Source organism: Acipenser ruthenus, chromosome 3 (assembly GCF_902713425.1).
Source record: "Acipenser ruthenus chromosome 3, fAciRut3.2 maternal haplotype, whole genome shotgun sequence".
Lineage (NCBI taxonomy): Eukaryota > Metazoa > Chordata > Actinopteri > Acipenseriformes > Acipenseridae > Acipenser > Acipenser ruthenus.
In genome coordinates this window covers 48,731,703-48,750,463 of record NC_081191.1, presented here as the reverse complement: position 1 = coordinate 48,750,463, position 18,761 = coordinate 48,731,703, and the positions used below count along the sequence as shown (strand labels likewise).

At 39.0% G+C, this 18,761-nt stretch overlaps 1 protein-coding gene across 3 annotated transcripts in view; it reads left to right on the top strand.

Annotated features, from left to right (window-relative positions):
* Positions 1-18,761, top strand: part of ulk4 (unc-51 like kinase 4) — a 261,384-nt gene that overhangs the window by 233,698 nt on the left and 8,925 nt on the right. Inside the window, exon 36 of one of the 3 annotated variants that reach the window (XM_059013174.1) lies at positions 15,516-17,138. The exons of 1 other annotated variant lie outside the window; for it this stretch is intronic. In XM_059013174.1, coding sequence (XP_058869157.1) covers positions 15,516-15,743 — 228 coding nt within the window. In that variant the 3' untranslated portion in view covers positions 15,744-17,138. Of the gene's footprint in view, positions 1-15,515; positions 17,139-18,761 lie in introns of those variants that run through there. One more of the 3 variants, XM_059013164.1, reaches the window with a different exon arrangement.

The window sequence follows — 18,761 nt, the reverse complement described above, 5'->3', positions numbered from 1 at the left end:
TAAGTCATGCTGGAAGTGACTCATCTAGTTCATTCTGTTCACAGGGTTTTTACCAATTTAAATACCAACACCCTAAACTATTAAATTACCCTTCCCCACACCTCAACAAGGCAAGATTTATTGAATTTTTTTCCTAAATTAATCCATAGCAATGGAATACTAGTTAATGGGCATTTAATGCAAGCAAGTCAACACAACAGTGTTTGAAAAAGCATCATATTTCCTCAGACTGCGCTCAATAACCAGTTCAATAATACTGTTTGAGGCTGAATGACATGTTAAATTATAGATGTGAAACAATTTAAATGTATAGCCCTCTCACAGAGGTTTTTTTTAAACGTGCTGTTTAAACCTAATCTATCATATGTGACCATTATTATAAATTGATACCAAATTGTATGCTGTCTGTTAAGATGTCTACCAAGTCATGAGGTGTGAATTACAGCCTTGGCACTTGTCAGTACCAAAGCATACAATTTGATGTCTATTTCATATCACAGCCATCGAAATGAAAGTGCTTACTTATTAAGAATGGTGTTTTAGCAGTTTATCAAATACTGCAAATGCAAAACATTCAAAACTCCCTTTAAAAAACCCTTAATAACTACACAGTGAGGTACCAACATATTACAGATAAAAAAGGTACAAAACATCAGTGAAATTAATTAACTTAACTACTTTTATTTGTAAAAAAAAAAAAAAAAAAAACATTAAATGTTGAGATCTTTTATGAATAAAATATGTTTCATAGTTTTCGTTTTTTTTGTTATTTATCTTTTTAAGGCAGTATAATCAGATGTCCTATTCTTACACTGAAGCTTAAATGATGAAGGTATTTTCCTTCAGGACTAAAGCAACAAAATAACTTGTAAAAAAAAAAAATTGTAACATCTAGTCTGGTTGTCATTACTGCTCTAAAGGGAGGTCTGTCATATTTTGTGGAAAATATCAAAAAATTAAACAGATGATGGTGTAACCCCAGCAGAGATGCATCTTCATTAAAAAAATCTCCATGGTGTCTGATGAGTGAATCATTTAACAAAAATGCTGCAGGCATAACAAGTTACTTATTGAGCACTACAGGCTGACAAAACATGAGGAATGGGTACCAAACTGGGTCAGGAAAGGTAACCTTGAGTTAAATTACAAATCTTTCATATACTAGATATACTGTGCAGAACACAGAAGGGGAAAATATTACCTTAACTTTTTAACTTTGTTTAATAAGGAAGCAGCTGAAGTAGATGTCAATTACATGTTTTATCACATCTCTGCTGCTAGGCTTATATTTAAGTGTCTGTCCAGTGTGTGGCACATTTGGTTATTTCACCTTGAATTATTAAATGTTCTTCAGTCACCTATTGACATTACTCTTACTGATGCTTCATCACTGGGGTCTCTCTAGCCTGTGGTTAAATACTAATTTGCTGTAGTATTTTTCAGATTGTTGGCTCCATTTGCATAAAAGATGGCGGTAATTTCGGTCCAATAAAAAAAATGACTGGCATAAATGTTTTTTTTTTATTATTATTGCTATTGGCTTAAATACATGTTCCTAAACACAGAAATGATTCTAGGAAATTATACCGTTAAGACATTTCTTATTCTCCACCTGGGGCACCTGTTAATTATGATGCTGGTAAAGATCAATTAACGACACAATACAGATTTATGAATCAGACAAATAATATGTTCATGAGAAAATTGGGCACGTTATTCTAACGTCGTGATGAGTGATGTTTTTTGACGGTAAGTGACGTTTATGCATCACCCGATGAAGTACTGTCATGTTAAACATGTGTCTTTTATATTCCCTGTTTTTAGAGGCATATTTTCATACTCCATAGATAACCATTGTGGGTTTTAGGATAATGCTTTTATATTTCAAATACTGTAATGCCCAAGGCTAAAATCCCATTAGATAAGTTGTGTTATCCACATTCCTTGACAAGGTTATATGATTTGATTTAAGGTTATTTACCATTGAGAGGTAGAATTCCCAGAATGACACCTTTACTGCACTAACTATACCATTTGAGGTCTTCAATGTTTTTTTTCTTTCCTCAAATTCTTTATTTATATATTTTAAAATGTGATCTGTAATATAAAAAAGAAAACTTACTTAAAAGACAACTTATAGACTGCAGTCATTAGCTAAGTTTTACTGCCATTCAGTGCGGAAAGACATGATGTTTTTCCAATTCCCTATAGCGGCTTCCTGCATGCCTTTTTGCCCTTTCCTGCAGAAGTGAGCAAGCCATTCACATAAATGTTAAACATGACTGTAGTTGATAATGATGGTGAATACCTTCATCATGGCTTTTCACTGTTTCAAATAGTGTATCAAACGACTGGTTGCTATAAAACCAAAGGCATCTTTATTCACATTAAACTCTTTACTGATATATTTCTTGTCTTGAAGAGAACGAAAGGGAAGGGTGGATACATTAACCAGTACCTTGGGCGGAGACTTCCTATGTTTAAGTCCAAGAGTGGCTCTGCAGTGCTCAAACCACTGGTTTAACCACAACGAGAAAGTAAATCTCCTGCTCACAATACATGTACAGTCTCTTGCTGCCAGGGGTGCGGGAACTAGGGGAGCAGGGGGTGCGCCAGCTGATGCAATGATAAATCCTGCTAGTTTCGTGAATCTTAAGAGCTGTGTGTGCAGTGCAGGGGCAGATATTTTATAAATTGCACGTTTTCAATCTCGCGAGAGTTCGTTAGTAGTTGGAACGCATTAGTATACAGTAGAACGGTTCCCTTTCAAGTACAAAATTTAACTATTACCTGGTGGGATATCATCTCTTATAGCCTGAATTACATGTGCCCTAATAGCAAAGTTGCTTCTTGAAGAGCCCCAAATGCGTGATAAACACGAGTGATGCATAAGGCTCAGCGCCATTTTCTCTTTCAGCCTTTTCTCTCTCTTATTTCATATTTTGAAATAATGTAGCTTTTTTAAGCGTATAATTCTTCTTAGCTTTCGGTTCTGATTAAGTCCCCTTTGCGGCTGTGTACCCTGTGTGAAGCTGGCGGCTCTCCGCCCCTTCCCTGGGATTCAGTACCTTGTTACGGCTAAGTTCACGTGAATCGGCTCTTCGTGAGTCAATATTAAAATTGTTGCTAGCGCCTTTTCATATATATATATATATATATATATATATATATATATATATATATATATATATATATATATATATATATATATATACAGTGCCTTGCGAAAGTATTCGGCCCCCTTGAACTTTGCGACCTTTTGCCACATTTCAGGCTTCAAACATAAAGATATGAAACTGTAATTTTTTGTGAAGAATCAACAACAAGTGGGACACAATCATGAAGTGGAATGAAATTTATTGGATATTTCAAACTTTTTTAACAAATAAAAAACTGAAAAATTGGGCGTGCAAAATTATTCAGCCCCTTTACTTTCAGTGCAGCAAACTCTCTCCAGAAGTTCAGTGAGGATCTCTGAATGATCCAATGTTGACCTAAATGACTAATGATGATAAATAGAATCCACCTGTGTGTAATCAAGTCTCCGTATAAATGCACCTGCACTGTGATAGTCTCAGAGGTCCGTTTAAAGCGCAGAGAGCATCATGAAGAACAAGGAACACACCAGGCAGGTCCGAGATACTGTTGTGGAGAAGTTTAAAGCCGGATTTGGATACAAAAAGATTTCCCAAGCTTTAAACATCCCAAGGAGCACTGTGCAAGCGATAATATTGAAATGGAAGGAGTATCAGACCACTGCAAATCCACCAAGACCTGGCCGTCCCTCTAAACTTTCAGCTCATACAAGGAGAAGACTGATCAGAGATGCAGCCAAGAGGCCCATGATCACTCTGGATGAACTGCAGAGATCTACAGCTGAGGTGGGAGACTCTGTCCATTGGACAACAATCAGTCGTATACTGCACAAATCTGGCCTTTATGGAAGAGTGGCAAGAAGAAAGCCATTTCTTAAAGATATCCATAAAAAGTGTCGTTTACAGTTTGCCACAAGCCACCTGGGAGACACACCAAACATGTGGAAGAAGGTGCTCTGGTCAGATGAAACCAAAATCGAACTTTCTGGCAACAATGCAAAACGTTATGTTTGGCGTAAAAGCAACACAGCTCATCACCCTGAACACACCATCCCCACTGTCAAACATGGTGGTGGCAGCATCATGGTTTGGGCCTGCTTTTCTTCAGCAGGGACAGGGAAGATGGTTAAAATTGATGGGAAGATGGATGGAGCCAAATACAGGACCATTCTGGAAGAAAACCTGATGGAGTCTGCAAAAGACCTGAGACTGGGACGGAGATTTGTCTTCCAACAAGACAATGATCCAAAACATAAAGCAAAATCTACAATGGAATGGTTCACAAATAAACATATCCAGGTGTTAGAATGGCCAAGTCAAAGTCCAGACCTGAATCCAATCGAGAATCTGTGGAAAGAACTGAAAACTGCTGTTCACAAATGCTCTCCATCCAACCTCACTGAGCTCGAGCTGTTTTGCAAGGAGGAATGGGCAAAAATTTCAGTCTCTCGATGTGCAAAACTGATAGAGACATACCCCAAGCGACTTACAGCTGTAATCGCAGCAAAAGGTGGCGCTACAAAGTATTAACTTAAGGGGGCTGAATAATTTTGCACGCCCAATTTTTCAGTTTTTTATTTGTTAAAAAAGTTTGAAATATCCAATAAATTTCGTTCCACTTCATGATTGTGTCCCACTTGTTGTTGATTCTTCACAAAAAATTACCCAATTTTTCAGTTTTTTATTTGTTAAAAAAGTTTGAAATATCCAATAAATTTCGTTCCACTTCATGATTGTGTCCCACTTGTTGTTGATTCTTCACAAAAAATTACAGTTTCATATCTTTGTTTGAAGCCTGAAATGTGGCAAAAGGTCGCAAAGTTCAAGGGGGCCGAATACTTTCGCAAGGCACTGTATATATATATATATATATATATATATATATATATATATATATATATATATATATATATATATATATATATTACATATGTATTTAGCAAATGTTTTATTTTTTCTGTGTTTCTTTCAGAAACCCAGCGTCACGTAGGCTGTCTCCCTGTACTAGAGTCCGCCTCTGTACAGAGACAGTATACTGCACTAGCCGTCTGGTTTTTTCCAGTCAGCTTTTTGCGCTACAGAGACACTGCCAGTGTTAATAGGTTTTTAGCTACACTGCGCTGTCAAATTGGCAGGAGCCTTTTCGACTGGAGAATATTCTGAGTGTGTTTATGCCGTTGCTGTGTTTGCTTTGCTGCACTGACAAACAAAGGCTACTAGATTTTTACTAGTTAGCAGGCAACTGCAGCCTCTGTCTGTTTTACAGTGCATGCTTTTCAGGTCTTTACCTGCACGGCATTTGTCCTGGTACCAGCCCTGTGCCAGTGACTCGCTCTGCTGGTATCAGTCAGTACCAGACCCTGCACCCTGGTCGGTAATAGAGCCTGTACCAGTGACCTGGTCGGTACCAGAGCCTGTACCAGTGACTTGGTCGGTACCAGAGACTGTATCAGTGACCTGGTCAGTACCAGAATTGGTACCCCGGTACTAGAACCGATACCAGTAACCTGGTCAGTACCAAAGTAGGGACTAGTCACTTTTATTGGTACCAAGGTCGGTATCAGTCATCTGGTTCATACCAGAATCTGTACTAGTGACCAGGTTCAGTCTGGTTTGACACCAAGACCGTTACCAGTGCTCCATTTTTGTGCACTCAGTGTACACAACTGTTTTGAGCACCAGTCAGTTTACTGTCTGTTCTTGTGCGCTTACTTTGCAATATATAAATATTACATATGTTTTTAGCAACTGTTTTATTATTTTCTGTTTTTCTTTCAGAAACCCAGCGTCGCGTAGGCTGTCTCCCTGTACTAGAGTCCGCCTCTGTACAGAGACATGTCATTAAAGACATCTTTCCTGCTTGCTATTACCTCTGCTAAGCGGATAGGTGAACTGTTTTTTCAACCTCGCACCAAGCCTGGGTTTCACCTTTGTGCTAGTTGCAAGAGAAACATTCCAGCAGAGGATAAGCACGACAGGTGCATCCACTGCCTGGAAAGGGAGCATGCAGAGGGGCCAGTTAAAGACCGCAGCTCTTGCGCGTTTTGTGCAAATTTTTCTAAGAGGACACTGAAAAGCAGGCTGGACCGCTGTTCCAGGGACCAATCTGCATCTCTGACACTTGCGCAGCATGACTCGCCCTGCAATGCGGTCAACAGAGCCCCCACTCCCTGTTCTAATAAACAATGCCGCGTCACTGAAATGATGCTGAAAAAGACTTATGTGGCTTCAGCATTTTGCACACGTCCTAGGAGCTTTTGCTATGGGCTCACGAGCAACTGCTTTCAGTAAAAGCAGTTCACCTGCCAGGGGTGAGGAACTGGGCAGTGGGCCTCCTCTCCAGAGGGGGCCCACCCATTGTCTCCACTGGAATTCCCTAGTGGAGAGCGGTCACCCTCTCGGCATAGACACGCTGGCCCACAGATGGCCCAGGACTCTGCTCAATGCTTTCCAACCATTACCACTGCTTCCACTGTGCGTGGAGAAGGTCAGACAAGATTGGGCCCGGGTGCTCTTAGTAGTCCCAAAGTGGCCCAGGAGGACCTGGTTCTCGACACTGGCACAGCTCCTGTTCGGTCAGCCGTGGGAGCTGCCAGCCCATTGTGACCTGCTGAGCCAGGCGCAGGGGACTCTGTGGCACCGGGACTCACTGGCACCAAGATCCAACAGCTCTGCAGCTTTGGGTCTGGCCCTTGAGTGGAGTCATTTGAGCTGTCTTGGGTTCAGACAGTCATTGAGACACTTCAGAATGCCACAGCAGCGTCTACACACTCCCAGTGTGGTTATAAATGGGATATATTCCTGATGTGGTGTCAGTTGCGTGAACTGGACCCCACGACTTTCCCCATGGCAGATATACCTCAATTTTTGCAGGACCTTTTTGAAGAAGGGAAAATCTCCCTCCATGCAAGATCTACCTAGCAGCTATCTCAGTTTGCCATATTAAAATTGACTCCATCTACCCAGGAGCACACTTCTTGGCGGGACCGTTTTTGAAGGGTGCTTGGAGGTTAATGTAGTGCTAATGCTCTTACAAAACCTCCATTTGAGCCTCTACATTCAACAGAGCTGAAGTTCCTGTCATTAAAGACAGCTTTCCTGCTTGCTATTACCTCTGCTAAGCAGATAGGTGAAATGCATGCATTCTCAACTAAGGTTACTCTCCGCACTAATCCTGCTTTTCTCCCTAAAAGCATTTTTGTTTTCCATATCAACCAGTCAGTGGAATTGGATGCCTTCCATCCACCTCCTTTCCAGTCTGACATGGAGAGAAAGTTTCTATATGCTCTGTCCGGTTAGGGCTCTGGCATGTTATGTTGACCTCTCCCAGAGTTGGTGGCAATCAGAGCAATTGTTTATTTGCTTCCGGGATAAGCCCTTTCTAAACAGCAGCTGTCAAGGTGGATAGCAGACGCAGTCAGGATTGCATACGATCTAGCCAGCATGTCCCCACCAGAAAAGGTCACTGGTCACTACACAAGAAGCCTTGCAACCTCTTGGGCGTCTTTCCAGGGCACATCTTTCACAGACATTTGTAACACTGCAGTAAGGGCCGCGCCTCATACTTTTACCAGGTTCTACCGACTGAATGTCGTAGATCAGCAGAACCCTGGTTTTGGGACCAGAGTGTTAAGAGCAACCACTCATTCTGCCCTTTACCATACCTTTCATTGTGTTCCACTTTAAGTCCTGGGGTAGTTAGCCACACACCTTAATTGGACTTTTGGTGTTTAAATGCTAATGTTACTCAGTGTAACCTTGCAGCATATACACTACATGATGGCCCTCCCTCACTGTACTGTGGACCATATGCCATGGACCCTCAATCTGTCTTTTGGCCAGAATGCTGAAAGCTGTTTATCTTCCTTATTAGTACATCTGCTGGTGCTGCTGGTGCAGTCCTGCGACGGCTTGGGTATTGTATCCCAATCGGTAATGATTACATTTCGTATTGAAAGGGAATGTTAGGTTATTGTCATAACACTGTTTCCATGAAATATAAATGTAACCATTACCCTTCAAGGTTGCTGCGTTCACTGCAATGTGTGTGTGTGCGTGCGTGCGTGTGTGCATGCGTGCAACACAAATATTGTAAATACATATAAAAGAGCAGGTGGCATAAATAAGCAAATAACAGCGATCAACAGATCAGATAATTAAATGCAAAAAATAACCTGCCTAAATCATCCGGGGGAGTTGTTGCTGCAGCGTCCTGAAAGCTGTTTGCACTGGTCACTGGCTGTTCATCAGGAATCCCGCTATTAACTTCCTTGCCGCGAGTCTCAGATACGAATTTTCGACTAGTATCAGACATGCTTTTATTTATCCATTTTCTAATGGTTGTAGCTTTTGCGATATACACAGTGGTTTGTAGAAGTATTCACCCCCCTGCAAAGTTTTCACATTTTGTTGAATTACAAATAATGTGTGCACAGTTTTTCAAACAAACTTTCTTTATTCAAAGCTGTAGTGGTTAAACTGAACACTGTTATATGAGGAGGAGGTTAAATGTCAGCAAAACATGTACAAAATGAAATGTACTGGTTGCATAATTATTCAGCCCCTTAAGTCAGTACTTGGTAGAAGCATCTTTTGCAGCAATTACTACTATGATTCTTTTTGGATAGGTCTCTACTAGCTTTGCACAGTAGGATGGTGAAATTTTTGCCCATTCTTCACGGGAAAATTGCTCCAGTTCTGATAAGTTTGTTGGGGATCATCGATGGACTGCAATCTTCAAGTCTCACCATAAATTTTCGATTGGATTCAAGTCAGGACTTTGACTGGGCCACTCAAGAACATTAATTCTCTTTTGTTCAACCACTCCAGTGTGGCTTTGGCTTTTTCCTTCGGGTCATTGTCCTGCTGAAATGTGAATTTCCTCCCCAGTTTCAGAGTCTTGGCTGACTCAGACAGGTTTTCCTCAAGGATTCGTCTGTACTTTGCCCCATCCATTCTCCCCTCTATCCTGACAAGCTTCCCAGTCCCTGCTGAAGAGAAGCATCCCCATAACATGATGCTGCCACCACCATGCTTGACAGTTGGGATGGTGTTGACTGGGTGATGTGCAGTGTTGAGCTTGCGCCAGACGTAACACTTGGAATGTAGACCGAAAAGTTCAATTTTTGTCTCCATACGTGCTTTAAGATAAGACTTTTTGAGTAATGGTTTCTTTCTTGCCACCCGTCCATACAGGCCAGCTTTGTGTAGGGACCGGCTTATTGTTGATGTGTGAACACTGACTCCCATCTCAGACACAGAACTTTGCAGATCTCTCAAGGTCATTGTTGGCTTCAGAGTGACGTCCCGAACCAGTTTCCTGCTTGCCCAGCTGCTCAGTTTGGGAGGGCGACCTGATCTGGGTAATGTCTGGGTGGTATGATGCATCTTCCACTTCTTAATGATGGACTTCACTGTGCTGAGAGGGATAATCAGCGCCTTTGAAATTCTCTTGTACCCTTGTCCTGCTCTGTGCCTCTCTACCACTTTATCCCTGACTTGTTTTGAAAGCTCCTTGGTCTTCATGGTTGCTTTGTTGGATCACTATGTGAGTTGCAGCTTGAAAGTCTTTATATACCTGAGGGAAATTATGTTATTATTATTATTATTAGTTTATTTTAGCAGACGCCTTTATCCAAGGTGACTTAAAGAGACTATGTACTTTGCTCCATTCATTTTCCCTTATATCCTGACAAGTTCCCCAGTCCCTGCCGATGAGAAACATCCCCATAACATGATGCTGCCACCACCATGCTTCACAGTAGGGATGGTGTTCTTTGGGTGATGTGCTGTGTTGGGTGTGTGCCTAACATAACGCTTTGAATTTAGGCCAAAAAGTTCCATTTTAGTTTCGTCAGACCACAAAACTTTTTGCCACATGGCTACAGAATCTCCTGAGTGTTTTTTTGAATACTTCAAACGGGATTCAAGGTGCTTGGGATATTGTTGTCACATGCACACTTTGACCAGTCTTGGCCATAAAAGTCTGTAGCTCTTGCAAAGTTGCCATTGACCTCTTGGTAGCCTCACTGATCAGTCTCCTTCTTGCTCGGTCATCCAGTTTGGAGGGCCGGCCTGATCTAGGCAGGGTCTTGGTGGTGCCATACACCTTCCACTTCTTAATAATCATCTTGACTGTGCTTCAAGGGATATTCAAGGCCTTTGATATTTTTTTATACCCATCCCCTGATCTGTGCCTTTCAACAACTTTGTGCCGGAGTTCTTTTGAAAGCTCCTTGGTGCTCATGGTTGAGTCTTTGCTTTGAAATGCACTACACAGCAGAGGGAACCTACAGGAACTGCTGAATGTATCCCGAAATCATGTGAATCACTACAATTTAACACAGGTGGAGGCCACTTAACTTGGTGTGTGATTTTGAAGGCGATTGGTTACACCTGAGCTAATTTAGGATTGCTATTACAAGGGGGGTGGACACTTATCCAACCAAGCTATTTCAGTTTTTATTTTTAATTAATTTTCTACAAATTTCTAGAATTTTTTTTTCACTTGGAAGTTCTGGGGTAGGATGTGTAGATCAATGAAAAAAAAACTATTTTAATGCATTTTAATTCCAGGCTATAAGGCAACAAAAAGTGAAAGGGGATGTAGACTTTCTATAGGCACTGTATGCAACTGAGATTAATCTGTTTTTCTCTGTAAATCTTACTTATTTATATTCTATATGCATTTTTTAACTTTATCAATGTGGAGTAGTTTGTGTAGATTCTACATGTAAAGTCTAATTTGAAAGCGTTGTGGAGTACGCTCAGGTGCCGACAAAATGTGAAAACTTTGCAGGGGTGTGAATGCTTCTGCCAACCACTGTATATATACAGTGTGTATATATATATATATATATATATATTAGAGGTCGGCGCAGGTAGAAAATCCAGAACCGAGTACCTGCTGTGAAAAATACCCAGATACCCAGGTCATTTTTGGGTAATGATTTAAAAAAAAGAAAAATCACATATATTCATGTTATAAGTGCATGACACATATTTAAATACTATATATTCCCTTCATATATGTAGAGATATGTAACCTTTTTCAGAACTGGAAACATTGAAATAATAATAACAAACATCTGAGTTTGAATACATTTATGTTAAATGCGCTTCATGCTGCGGGATTCTTTGTGACATATTGGCCATATTCCACTGCTGTTGTTGTTGTTGTTGTTGTTGTTGTTGTTGTTGTTGTTGTTAATGTAATGTACTTTTATTATTATTATTATTATTTATTTCTTAGCAGACGCCCTTATCCAGGGTGACTTACAATCGTAAGCAAATACATTTCAAGTATCACAGTACAAGTAATAATACAATTAAGAGCAAGATAAATACAATGACTTTGGTTCAAGCAAGTACAAGTGTGACAAAATACAATTCATTAATACAGCAGATAACAGTGTCAGTGATAGTTACATCAGGATATGATTAAATACAAAATACTACAGATTAAACACTTGGCAGATTACAGTACTCTGAAGTACAGGATTAAATGCAGTAAAATAGGTGGCAGATAAGAGCAAGTAAAGCGCATTTAAGGAAGGGTGATAAGTGTCCCAGGGGAAAAACAGAGGAGTTCTACATGTGCTGTCTGAAGAGGTGAGTCTTGAGGCGCCGGAATGTGGTCAGGGACTGGGCAGTCCTGACATCTGTAGGAAGGTCATTCCACCACTGCAGAGCGAGGGTGGAGAAGGAGCGGGCTCTGGAGGTAGGGGAGCGTAGAGGAGGTAGAGCCAGTCTTCTAGTGCAGGTGGAGCGGAGAGGTAGAGTGGGGGTGTAGGGAGAGATGAGGGTCTGGAGGTAGCTGGGTGCAGTCTGGTCAAGGCATCTGTAGGCTAGTACAAGAGTCATGAACTGGATGCGAGCGGTGATCGGGAGAAGCGAGGCAGAGAGAACACCAGGCGGGCAGCGGAGTTCTGGATGAGCTGGAGCGGACGGGTGGCGGACTCAGGGAGGCCAGCCAGGAGGGAGTTGCAGTAGTCTAGGCGGGAGAGTACCAAGGCCTGGACCAGGAGCTGGGTGGCGTAGTTGGTGAGGAAGGGTCAGATTCTTCGGATGTTGCTCAGGAAGAATCGGCAAGTGCGTGCCAGAATGGAGATGTGCTGGGAATAAGAGAGGCAGGGGTCCATGGTGACTCTGAGGTTCTTAGCGGAGGAAGAGGGAGAGAGTGTGGTAGATTCCAGAGGAACAGAGATAGAGAGATCAGAGGAGGGGGAGGAGGAGGAGGGAAAGAAAAGGAGGTCAGATTTACTTGTATTTACAAATTTACTTGTATTGATTCAGAGCGATGCAAGGTTTCAAATAATGGAGGTTTTATTTATTTTTTCAATTGGAACACAGTGTAGTTTACACAAATCAAAAGTATAGGCAAAGCGTATATCTTACTGCTCCTTCTCTTTCTCTTACTTTTCCTGTGTATACCGTTTTGTCACATCCAGTTTGTTCTAACTATATTGTTCACCAGTATCTTTATGGCAAACACAATAGTCCAAAACGAAACTTCTAAAGGTCCAGCCCTCCAAATCCGAACTGATAAATAAACGTAAATATTTCAGTCTTATTACATTAACATGGCATCCAAGCAATGCACTGTGTGGAATTTCTTTATCAAACAGGAGAAAACAGAATTTGCCAAGGAAATATTTCATTCAAAGGAGGAAGACATTACTAGCACACATAGGGCCTCATGCACTAAACAGCGGTAACATGTTTTGCATGCAAAAAAGCCCATTACTGCGTGCTTTGTGCACCTGCTGCAATCACTAAGCAGTGGCACACGACCTTGCGCATGAATGAATCGCGTGTAAAGAGGTACCGTGTGTGAGTCATTTAAATACAAATAATAATGTTAATTTATGGAAATGTATTTAAATTGTTTCCACTAATTCTGCGAGGGAGGTGCTTGATATAAAAACTATATTCACTTAAAGGTGCTAAGGTGTGAAGTGTACCGCTTATTGAAACCAGGTGGTGCCACAGAACCAGCAGAAGAGCTGCACAGATGAGCGAGAAGAGTCAGGAAGAGAATATTTCGGATCAGGCAGACGTTACCTGGGCTGTGTGAGGATTAATAATATAACTAGATACTAGTAATAACTAGATACAGACTGAGCACAGATCATACTAGCCTTACAGTGCCTTGCGAAAGTATTCGGCCCCCTTGAACTTTGCGACCTTTTGCCACATTTCAGGCTTCAAACATAAAGATATGAAACTGTAATTTTTTGTAAAGAATCAACAACAAGTGGGACACAATCATGAAGTGGAACGAAATTTATTGGATATTTCAAACTTTTTTAACAAATAAAAAACTGAAAAATTGGGCGTGCAAAATTATTCAGCACACATCAAAATCCACAAAGAAATGGTTAATTGACCACAAAATCAACATTTTGCAATGGTCATCTCAGTCTCCGGACTTGAATCCCATTGAAAACCTGTGGTTTCAATTGAAGAGGGCAGTCCATAAACGCAGACCGAAGGATATCTGGAAAGATTCTGTATGGAGGAATGGTCTAAGATCCCTCCCAATGTGTTCTCCTTGCAAGGGGAGGGTGCACAAAGTACTGAAAACAAGGGTGCCAATAATTGACACTTTTTTTGGAAATAAATTTATGATTTGAGAAATGTGTAATTTTGGTTGATTCCATTGAATCATTAATAAAGTCAAATATATTCCACATGTTGGAAAATTACAATATAGCTCAGTACTGGTATTATTTATTTTATACATTTTTGTTTTTTTACTCATCTTTATCAAGGCTGCCAATAATTTTGGAGGTGAGTGTGTGTATGTGTGTGTGTATGTATATGTATATGCATGTATATGTGTATATATATATATATATATATATATATATATATATATATATATATATATATATGTATATGTGTGTATATATATATATATATATATATATATATATATATATATATATATATATATATATATATATATATATATATGTGTATATATATATATATATATATATATATATATATATATATATATATATATATATAATACTTTCAACTGTTCAATTTGTGCCACACAAGCCCTGCCCCTATTTACTGAATGTACGCCGGTTATCTACTAGAAAGGGACCGTTGAAGGGGGGTTACTCAGGAATACACACTAAAAAGCTCTGCAGTTTGTACTGTAAATGAATGGTTTATTAAGGATGGCACAAGAACAAACTGGGGGTGCACAAGGTTGAAACTGGATGGGCAATGTCCCAGTGAAGGCGAGGGTGCTGATGAAAGGCATGGTCAACTACCACACAGTAGATAAAGCCTTAATGGAGAGAGCACTATCGGTATTAGAAAAACACTTAAAAAAAAAAAAACACTTTAAAGTCTAGATTTACCCTGAACTTGTAATGATATGCCATTCTTCTGAGAACATTTTAGAAAAAATAGTCCTGAAAATGTTCAGAAAGGATCACATAAATAATTAGAGAAAAAAAAAACGAATAACTTTATAAATAAAAAACATTTTATTTGTCGCTTTACATTTGCTTCTGAACAGTGCCAGATATCTGAATGGAGCAATATTATTAAATCTCGGTTTGTTGTTGTTGAAACATACTGACCTCCAGTCAAACTGACAGGCTGTAATTGACTGTTGCGGGTACGGGACCAGTTGCTTTCGTTGGTGCAAAGTATTGATTGGCTGTTTTTTGTGTAATTAAATACATTTGGACCAATTGTGTCTCTGTTTAATATTTGCTGTCCAATAGATGTGAACTGAGTATTCATTAAGGCAAGTCAAAATGAAAAAGCCGGCACTTGTGCGGATTGATTTTAAGTTTGATTCACAGTTGTTGCTGTGATGTTCCAGTAGGCATCTACTGCCTGATAGAAGCCTTCTAGAGCTGGAATGTAATTGGATGATGGTACTGAATCGTTTGTAATTTGAATTAGTTGCAAGCACCTGACCTTAAGCACACATACATTTAGTTTATGTACACTAATTTTAGGCTTATGTTGTAAAAATACTACCAGTGGTTAATTCTTTAAATAACAAAGGTTTATGTGAACAGTTCATAGACATGTATCTGCTAAATTGTTTTCTAAATAATGAAAGAAATGCCTCCCTTGCAAAATATTCTTTTACTCTAAAACAGATTTAATCGGACTCTATCTATCAGGTCTAGCTTAAGGCAAAGTATCTGATTGAGGAAGCCTGATAAGCTACATTTGAAAGCCATTATAAAATAATAGATGTGCTCTCCTAACTTTTTTTCTAAATTTCCTTTTCAACCTGCAGGTTTAGCAATTCGTTACAGGTGTTCTATTTAAAGTCTGGAATTTGTCCTGCCAGCCCATACATTATTATTATTATTATTATTATTATTATTATTATTATTATTATTATTATTATTTCTTCTATTTTTTTTATTTATTTAGCAGACGCCTGTAAATCTCCTGTTTAAGATAATCCATGACATTCCTGGCAGTATGACAACAGATTTTATCTTGCATCAGAAAAAACTCAGGACCAAATGCACCAACAAATGGTCTTATTACAGAGTGCAAGACTGTGTCTGTGTACTTTCAAGCTGTAAATCCACCCCTTGGAACCACAATACAATCCCTGCAACCTCCGATGTAGATGCCACTCCACACCATACGTGAGTTTTTATAGCATTCTAAAATGACTTCTGTCCCTAGTGAGAACATCCCATCTCCCATCATCAAGTTATGATTTTAAAGATGCAAACTTCCTGTTATCTCAGAGTGTGGCTCTGCATACCAATTCACCATGCCAGTAGGGATTCTTAAACTTACTTCTCAACTTTCTTGGCCTCCCTATAACTAGTGTACAAAAAAATAAACTCCCCAGGATAGAAAATGATGTTTCAGAGCTGCTGCTTATGTTGAACTCGTGAATAATTCAGACAAGCAACATTGCTGTAGTGTTAGGAAAAAAACTAATTGGGTGAGGTGTGCACATCGATCAGAGCAGGGTCTCTCTGCACTGAGTAATGATAATTAGCCTGCAAAAATGCCTTTGTTTTAATACAGGGTGGTGTTGCTGTTTTCTTCATAATTAGATTAATTAACATCTTTCTCCCCTGTAAAGTTTGTATGTAGAGCTGGGCAATGTTTTTCCAATCAGTTAAATGTACTCAGTTAAACTATATCAGTTGTACTGAATATATTTAAATATTTCTACATCTACCGGTTATTATTCTCTTTGTTATATCCACTTCTATATAGTGTTTTCTGCAGTATCTGCAGCATCAACTTTATACAGCTCTCCCTGTCACTATCTGCAGTATCTTAGTTACATACAAGCTTATCTTTGTATCCACCTATCAGCTCATCGATGTAGTATCCAAACTATGTTAGAAAACTGCATTGTTCCACAAGTTAAATTTTACACCAAAATATATTTTGTGTCTGTTTACTTCTTGCTCACTTCATGGCATAACTGATTTTGTCAATGACAAAAGAATAAAAATGTGTTTGCGCAGCTGTAAGTTTTGCACACATCATTAGTTTATTTTTCTTTTTTTTAGCTTTTCTTGGTATCATTGTCCCTTAATGGGGATGGGACCATTTAACCTTGCAGGCACTGTCTTTCAAGCTCATAAATTATGAATAGTTCCCAAGCTATGTATCACATCTCAAGTTATTTTATATATCGATGTGTATTTCCCTAGAAAGCTGCACTTCTATCAGGAGTAGCTGTATGTATTGTCATTAGAACAAGTTTGAAAATTAATTCCTTAACCATTTTTCACATAAAGACATTTAATGCTGTTTCTTGCATCCAACTCTGCCCCCTATGCCATAATAGCTACATATTTAATTCCCTCCGTCTCAAGTGGATATTCTGCTTAAAATTGTTCTCTTTATTGCATATTTTGTCCGAACCTTAACTAAAGCTGCATTTGTCAAACGGGAGGGTGCATATAGATATCATCACCAGAATAGGTTGTCCAACTAAGTTGTCCAATGCATCACCTTGGGCTTTGATTTATTAGAAAGTGGTTTATCTTTCTAATTTGAAAGCCATTATAAAATAATAGATGTGCTCTCCTAACTTTTTTTCTAAATTTCCTTTTCAACCTGCAGGTTTAGCAATTTGTTACAGGTGTTCTATGACATTAAAGTCTGGAATTCGTCCTGCCAGCCCATACATTATTATTATTATTATTATTATTATTATTATTATTATTATTATTATTTCTTCTATTTTTTTTATTTATTTAGCAGACGCCTGTAAATCTCCTGCTTAAGATAATCCATGACATTCCTGGCAGTATGACAACAGATTTTATCTTGCATCAGAAAAAACTCAGGACCAAATGCACCAACAAATGGTCTTATTACAGAGTGCAAGACTGTGTCTGTGTACTTTCAAGCTGTATCCATTTTGTGATAATCATGTTTTCAAAATGTTTAAGAGACTCCCCTAAAATGCATAAGATCATTATTTGTACCAAACGTATGCATGCGATTTATGACATTTTATTGTTGTTTGATCTAGAATAACTATTTATGGAGGGAGTAAGGATTTAGGCATAAAGTAGAAACTTTTTAAAACTGAAATTTACTGAATTAGGGTTAGGGTTAATCCATTCTTTATTTTTTGTCTTTTGGGGTTTGCAAGCTCTAAACCTTGCACATATAAATCATTGTTAGTTTTATAACACAGAAAAAACTAAGGGTCTCATGCACTAAACATCGGTAAATTACTTGAAATATTGCGTGGTAAGGGAACCCCATACTGCGCGCAAAAAGGAAGGCGTGGCCACTTTATTCACTAATATAATAACATGCACTAATAAGGCATGCTAAATTATTCATTTGCAAGTTGTCACAACGCACTGTATTATAGTGTGTGTGTGTGTATATATATGTATATATATATATATATATATATATATATATATATATATATATATATATATATATATATATCATATATATATATATACACACACAGTGCCTATAGAAAGTCTACACCCCCTTTCAAATTGTTCACCTTTTGTTGCCTTATAGCCTGGAATTAAAATGCATTAAAATATATATTTTTTTTTCATTTATCTACACATCCTACCCCACAACTTCAAAATGAAAAAAATATTCTAGAAATTTGTAGAAAATTAATTAAAATTAATAGCAATCCTAAATAAGCTCAGGTGTAACCAATCGCTTTCAAAATCACACACCAAGTTAAGTGGCCTCCACCTGTATTAAATTGTGGTGATTCACTTGATTTCAGGATAAATTCAGCAGTTCCTGTAGGTTCCCTCTGCTAGGTAGTGCATTTCAAATCAAAGACTCATCCATGAGCATCAAGGCGCTTTCAAAAAACACCAGGACAAAGTTGTTGAAAGGCACAGATTAGGGGATGGGTATAAAAAAATATCAAAGGCCTTGAATATCCCTTGGAGCATGGTCAAGATGATTATTAAGAAGTGGAAGGTGTATGGCACCACCAAGACTCTGCCTAGATCAGGTCGTCCCTCCAAACTGGATGACCGAGCAAGGAGGAGACTGATCAGAGAGGCTACTAAGAGGCCAATGGCAACTTTGCAAGAGCTACAGGCTTTTATGGCCAAGACTGGTCAAAGTGTGCATGTGACAACAATATCCCAAGCACTCCACAAATCTGGCCTGTATGGTAGGTTGGCAAGAAGG